The following is a 7,704-nucleotide window of genomic DNA, read 5'->3' as shown; positions in this document are numbered from 1 at the left end:
ACTTTGAAAGTACGTCAGTGGGGGTGTAAGTAAAATCACGGAATCTATTGAAGATTCGGTCAAGTTCTTGTTTAACCCATGGTTTGACGGACGGAATTTATACATAGAAGTGTCCACCTCCATTTCTTTCAAGGGTCATGCATGACACAAGTCGGATTATTAACAAGGGTTATCATGTCTTTAGGTTTGTTGACCGCGCGTATCAGTATTCAGTCGGTGTAAAGCTTGAATGCAATCTCGTAAGAGAAAAACACCTCCAGTTCTCTGTGCATCCACCTTAAATGGAATCATTCTTACCACGAAGTAAACAAAAAATTTAAAAATGAAGATTCCGCTAATAACAATTTAAGACTTCTGTGAGGTGTGTCTAGGTCGATTGAAGATATGTGGTCAAGATTTAGGTAGGCTCCAGCTTATATCCACCACGTAGCATTGCGAATAAATTTGACAATTGGATCAATGACGTGGCTTACGCTACTTATTACTCCCTCCATCCCAAGAACTAAGGCGTAAATTTATTTGCACGCTAAGGAGACTTGAGGCATCGATAGCCAGGAGAGAAAATATCGGGGTATTTTCTTTCCTGCCCCTGCATGCACCGGACTGACGCATATGCACCTCCTTAATTCTCTCTACTCAGCATAGCCTCTTTGGTTTCCCCATTGCGCCTCCGTTGATGGAGAGGCTGATCCATGGAAAATTTTGCTGCCCAACTGGAGAGGGAATACACGAGCATCGATTGGGCGCATCTTTGTGCCACAGATCAGCCCCAATTTTCACGGTGGAGATCGAGATCAGATGAGGAGATGGGTCAAAAATTTCGATGACCTATAAGATCTTGGCGCCATGGTTGTTGTGCTCATTGTCCCCTTCCTCTAGTCCTTCATCTGTTTCTTCCTCAAATCATGGCACAGAGTGGACCTGAACGAGCCCATCGACTGGGATGATCTTGATGACTTGGATGGGGAGGCTAGGGAACTTGCAGGAGATTTTTTCTTTGAGGTGGACAGTGATAGAGGTAAATCTTTTTGTTCGATTCGTTCTGTTATTTGAGGTGGAGACAATTTGTTTTCGTTATTACAAGTTCTTGTTTCTTGAGCAGATGAGGATAGCAATGTTGATCACATACGACAGATGTTGGACTTGAATTCGTCCGCGGAGGGGGGGGGACGGTCGAGGACGACGTACTCTTGGACTCACTGGTCTGCGATCAGCTCAGAGGTGGAACACAAAAGATTCAGGCAGTGGCGAACATGGTCTAGGGTGTTTTTTTTCGAAATGGGGATGTGCCCCGCTTCTGCATCGTGATGATGCACACGGTCTTTTATTAAAGGATGGTTCAAAGGAATATCTGTTTACAAATCAAGCATCGCCAAGGATTGATACAAAAATCAACCAGCGAAAAAAACATAACATAGCAAGAGTACACATCAGCAAAGCCTCCTAGTATGACGCCAGCCAGCCTGGCACAAGATATCCTGCATCCAGTAGCCATAGCATCCCGATGACCCTCCGGTGAAAGGAAGGCCCACAGTTGGACCCAGTGTACCATCATATGTATAACCTGCAAAAAGTGAAAAGAGTTTTTCCTGTTAAAGATAATATCATTTCTGATCCTCCATATAGACCAACATAAGGTCGAAACCCCAATTCGGATAAAGCCTTAGATTGTTTATCTACTCCATTCAGCCAATTACCAAACATATTAGTAATATTTGATGGTGGTGGGAGATCATAAGTGAAATTAACCATCCGCAAAAGAAGTTTAGCTAAAGGACAATCCAGAAAAAGATGTTGAATGGTTTCCTGTTCCCCCCAGAAAATACATTTCGTACACCCATTCCAGTGTCTTTTAACTAAATTATCTTTTGTTAACAGAACTTTGCTGATTAAAAACCACATAAAAAAATTAATCTTAAGGGGGACTTTAACCTTCGAAAGATACTTTCGCAAAAACGGAGTATGGTCCGACATAAGATCCTCATACATAGACTTAATCGTAAGTAGGCCTGTGTGTGATAGATCCCAAACAAAACGATCCTTGTCCTCATTCAAATTTACCGTCATCAATTTTCGACATAAGCTTATCCATGAAGTCCACTTATTACCACTCAATACTCTACGAAAAGTAATATTCAGCGGTGGCTGAGCTAACACTTGGGCCACAGTTACATTCTTGTGATGCACAATATTATATAAAGATGGATATTGATGTGCTAAAGGTGTCTTCCCTAGCCATTTATCTTCCCAAAAGCGGGTACACATACCGTTTCCCACTTTGAAAGAACCTCTAGAAAATAACTCCTCCTTAACCTCCATCAACCCCTTCCAAAAAGGAGAATCTGTAGGTTTAGCCTGCACCTCAGATAAAGTTTGTCTTAGGTATTTGTTATTTAGTAATTCTTGCCACACCCCTTCTTCATTGAGGAGTTTGAAAAGCCATTTACTCAATAGACATTTGTTTTTAATTTCAAGGATCTCAATTTCTAAGCCACCTTGATCCTTAGATCGACACACAATGTTCCATTTTGTAACTCGATATTTTCTTTTACTCTCCTCAGGGTGTGGCCCTGGGCGAGTCGAGCAGTGCTGCAGCTCACCGTGGCACACAGAGCTCTGGCGGCAATGGAGCTGGCAGTGACGGAGTTCACGACAAGGCTCAACTCATGCCCTTCCATCTCTTCGATGGCGTCTTCATGTTCACAAGTCCGTCGATCACCGCACGAGGCCGTAGAGGTGCTGGGCGCGGAGCAGCAGGGCGAGGTGCTCGTGGCCGTGGAGCTGATGGGCGTGGAGAGGGGAAGTGCTGGAGGCGGTGGTCGTGGATCTGCCGATGGTGGCGATGATAAGGACGCCGATGCATAAGGACAAGGAGCAGATGCTGGCGACGAACAACACGCAGACGCACATCAACAAGGATCTGATGGTGCAGGTACTGTTCACATGCATGGACGTTTAGAAATTGTGTTTGAAATAGGATTACATCATGCATCTATAAATTTTGTTTGGAATAATAGGATTAGATCATGTACATATGCTACAGTTTTGTTGAATCAAAATTTAGAAATTTTGTTTGGGATAATAGGATTAGATCATGTACATATGCTACTGTTTTGTAGAATCAAAATTTAGAAATTTTGTTTGGAATAATAGGATTAGATCATGTACATATGCTACTGTTTTGTAGAATCAAAATTTAGAAATTTTGTTTGGGACAATAGGATTAGATCATGTAGATATGCTACTGTTTTGTAGAATCAAAATTTAGAAATTTTGCTTGGAATAATAGGATTAGATCATGTACATATGCTACTGTTTTGTAGAATCAAAGTTACCATTATTTGGTAAGTATGGCTATAGAGAAACGCCAAAGTTTGTAATGACAAGAATTTTTCTCTCATGCCGGTTATCTACTGGTACACATCTAAGGTCCATTCAAGGTTGTCTCTATAGCGTGTGGAGCACCGCGACCTGTTTACGTAGATGTCTACATTATTGGATGATACAGTGAGGACTTTTTTTCTGATGAATGCTTGTCCTGCACCTTTTGCTTTTATTTTTGTTATTAGTCACCTTTGAATTTGAGCGACTGTGTGTATCTTGGTTATGAAAAGACCTAATGTAATGCTTAAAATTTTAAATAATAAAACATCCTTTATAAGAAAAAAGTAAACAGAGAAAAAAAGGTCCATGAACTCAAGCAAAATGGAAAACATCTGAGCGTGCATGCGAATCAATGGAAAAGAAACGATAGCATGCACGCAAGTGCAACATATACATATCTCCGTCTATATAACAATCAGATGTAAATAGACTCAATATTCAATTAAATGTCTATATAACATGTTAGAAAAGGAGTATAAATAATGCAAGTACCTATACATCCATTTCATGTACTCTCTCCGTCCCAAAGCTCAACTTTAGACAGTGTTGAACAACACAAAGTTGAGCAAATTATTTTAAAATAGGAAGTAGTAAAATTACAGCTAAAAAAGAGTAGTACAAGTGATAAATAAATAGCCACTAACTAATATTCTTAAGTGAGGTTAGATAGTTAACAGGTGTGGCTAGAGTGTATATATGGTCGGTTCTCCCTAAAAGTATGTGATCTTCTATTTGACAATTTCTCGAGACTCTTTGGAAGCTATAAAAGTGTTGCCTCCATTATTACATATTAGTTATTTCAGATATGGATATATCTATACATAAAATATATTTAATCAGCTGTAAATAGACTCTATGTTCTTTCAAATGTATATATAACATTGTCAGAAAAAGGGTATAAATGGCGCAAGTATATCCATTTCATGTACTCCCTTCATATTAAAGCTCAACTTTAGACAGAGTTGAGCAACACAAAGTTGAGCAATTTATTTTAAAATAGAGAGAGTAACACGAGAAATAAATAAATAGCCACTAATTAAATGGTGTGCTTAATTGAGAATACATAGTTAACCAACTGAGAGTACTAGACTTAACCATTTGCTCGATGATTTCAAAGGAGATCGATGTCCATGCACAACTTAATTATAATTACAGAAAGATTTATTTAGTACATATTGCACCCGAGGAGCAAGATGAAGTGTCCAAAACACTCAACAACTTATATGTCGAGTGTTGTAGTCGGTATATGATGCTCGCCGCACGTCCCTCCGGCACCTAAGCACATATGCCACGTGATACTCGCTACTCGGTTGATGGGCGTAGGTCCCTAAAATTGAAAGGACACACCATATGTGTGCATGGTTGATCTGCCACTACCCTATGGGCCTTCAGATTGTTCTTAACGGGTATGGCTAGAGTGTATAGTCGGTGATCCCTCCATGTATGTGACCTTGTATTTGAAAATTTCTCCTAACTCATTGAAAGCTATAAAAGTTTTGCCTCCGCTACATATGAGTTATTGCAGATACGGATGTATCTATAAACAAATATGTTTAGGTACGAAAAGTGACTTTGACACATGAGCACCAATGCTCGCGGTTTATATAATCATATTTCTGTTTTTCAAAAAAATCTGAGCTTAAATATGCACATACGTAGAAATCTTCTGAATGTAGAAATTTCGGAAGAAAATACGTCTCATCATAGAGTATACAAAAAGACAAACACTCATGCCAAAACTATTACGGCCCATACACAGCCCTAAATTTATTTATTTTACTGTTGGTCATGCAACACAATTTCTACGGAAACTTCGCACGAGTATTCAAGACATGTGTATATATTCGTGGAACAAATTTTATGATTTTTAAAACATAAAAGTACCATTTTTAAATATTTCAAAAACCGGGAGAATTGGTGTTCATGTGCACCAAATTCCGACTAGTTTAGACATGTCTAAATTAGTAACAGCTAATATGAAATAAGGAGTGAGTAAACGTTCTACGGGAAATGGCTGAAAGCCACATATTTCAATCAGCTGTAAATAGACTCCATGTTCAATCAAATGTACTTATTCCGCCTTTAAAAAAGTTGCTCAACATTTTCTAGACATGAATAACTACATGTACCTTCATAAAGTTGAGCAGCTTTTTAAAAACGAAGGAAGTATACATAAAATGTCAGAAACAAAAGTATACAGAACCCAAGTAGGTATACATGCATCTATTCCATATAATCCCTCTGTCCCAAAATAATTTACACAACTTTAGAGAGAGTTGAGCAACACAAATTTGAGCAATTTATTCTGAAACAGAGAGAATAATATAAGTAGTAAACAAATAGCCAATAAATGATGTGCTTAATTGAGAATAGATAGTTAACTGACTGAGAGTACTATACTTAACCGTTTGGTCGATGATTTCAAAGGAGATCGATGTCCACGCACAACTTAATTATTATTACAGAAAGATGTATATATTTAGTACTACAAACTGGACCACACATGACACTATCCAAAAGCTTAACTAAGTACTAGAACAATGTCACGCATGATTATTATTTCATTGCTGAATTACACACACAATTTGACGGAATTGCTTGTATTATAGCAGTCCAAAGTCAAAGCTTGGACAGTAGTGCAGCCGTGGTAGCGGGACGGGACGGGTCGGGCCTCTTCTTGTCCGCAGCTCTGGGCCTGAGCCCACGGGCCCTGTCGCGCAGCGCGAGCTTTTGCACCTTCCCCGTGGCGTTCTTGGGCAGCTCCTGGACGAACACCACCTTCCTCGGCACCATGAAGTGCGACATCTTGCTCCGGCAGAAGGCCACCAGCTCCTCCTCGCTCACCTCGCCGGCGCCGGAGTCGAACTCCTTCTTGAGCGCCACGAATGCGCACGGCGTCTCGCCCCAGTGCGGGTGCGGCATGGCGACCACCGCCACCTCCTGCACCGCCGGGTGGCCGTACAGCGCTGACTCCACCTCGACACTGCTGATGTTCTCGCCGCCGGAGATGATCACGTCCTTTGACCGGTCCTTGATCTCCACGTACCCGTCCGAGTGCACCACGCCCACGTCGCCGGTCAGGAACCACCCGCCCTTGAACGCCTTCTCGTTCGCTTCCGGGTTATTGAGGTACCCCTTCATGACACTGCTTCCGCGCAGCACGATCTCGCCGAGTGTGGCGCCGTCGCGGGGCACGCTCGCCATAGTCTTGAGGTCCTTCACGTCGGCGCCGGCGAGGGAGAGCGCGCTCACGCCCTGCCGCGCTTTGAGCGCCGCGCGCTCCGGCGCCGGCAGCACGTCCCACCGCTCCCGCCACTCGCACACCATAGCCGGTCCCGTGGCCTCCGTCATGCCGTATGCGTGCGTGACGTGGAACCCCAGCCGCTCCACGCGCTCCAGCAGCGCGGCGGGCGGCGGCGCGCCACCGGTGAGCACCTCCACAGCGCGGCTCAACGGCTCGCGGTGGGCGTCCAGGAGGACGTTGAAGAGCACGGGCGCGGCGCACATGTGGGTGACGCCGTGGTCGGCTATGGCGGAGTACATGGCGTCGGCCGTGGGCGCGCGGACGCAGACGTTGGCGCCGCCGCGCGCCGCCACGCCCCACGTGAATGTCCAGCCGTTGCAGTGGAACATGGGTAGCGACCAGAGGTAGACCGGCTCGTGTCCCACCCCCCACTGGAGGAGCAGCCCCACGGTGCTCAGGTAGGCCCCGCGGTGGCTGTACACGACGCCCTTGGGCGCCGACGTCGTGCCGGAGGTGTAGTTGAGCGCGACGGCGTCCCACTCGTCCAGCACGTCGCGCGGCGGGTGCCTTGCCGGGTCACCGCGCGCCACTAGCTTCTCGTACTCCAGCTCCCCCACCCGCACCCCCGTCGGCGCCTCGATGTCGTCGATCACCACCAGCAGCGGCAGGGACGCCGCGGTGATGCTCTTGAGGGCGTCTGTGGCCACGCGCGTGTACTGGTAGTCGACGAAGAGGAGCTTAGGGGCGGCGTGCTTCAGGATGGCGGCGACGCCGGCGGCGTCGAGGCGGGTGTTGATGGCGTTGATGACCGCGCCGGCCATGGGTACCGCGAAGTGCATCTCGTAGAGCGCCGGCGAGTTGGGCGCGAGCACGGAGACGACGTCGTTCCGGCTGACAGCGAGTGCCTGGAGCGCGGCAGAGAGGCGGAGGCAGCGGTCGTGCGTCTGGCGCCAGGTGAAGACGGTGCGGCCGCACACGACCGAGGTGCGGTCGGCGTAGACGGCGGCGGCGCGCGGCAGGAAGGTGACGGGACTCAGGGGCACGTAGTTGGCGTCGCGCTTCGGAAGCTTGTCCAT

The 7,704-nt window shown here is 45.5% G+C and overlaps 1 protein-coding gene across 2 annotated transcripts; it reads right to left on the bottom strand.

The window, feature by feature from the left end:
- Positions 1 to 622: 622 nt before the first annotated feature.
- Positions 623 to 7,704, bottom strand: LOC124651420 (trans-cinnamate:CoA ligase, peroxisomal-like). Of its 2 annotated transcripts, XM_047190522.1 has the most exons (2): positions 6,090 to 7,704; positions 623 to 648 (listed from the first exon to the last, which is right to left on the bottom strand). In XM_047190522.1, exons 1-2 carry the CDS (start codon positions 7,702 to 7,704, stop codon positions 623 to 625), a joined length of 1,641 nt encoding a protein of 546 aa, XP_047046478.1. The 2 variants fall into 2 exon arrangements, with proteins under 2 accessions (XP_047046478.1, XP_047046477.1); XM_047190521.1 differs by lacking the exon at positions 623 to 648 and having other exon boundaries at positions 6,004 to 7,704.

This window comes from Lolium rigidum, chromosome 5, assembly GCF_022539505.1.
Source record: "Lolium rigidum isolate FL_2022 chromosome 5, APGP_CSIRO_Lrig_0.1, whole genome shotgun sequence".
Lineage (NCBI taxonomy): Eukaryota > Viridiplantae > Streptophyta > Magnoliopsida > Poales > Poaceae > Lolium > Lolium rigidum.
The sequence above is the reverse complement of the archived record's forward strand: the minus strand, read 5'-3'. Positions and strand labels throughout refer to the sequence as shown.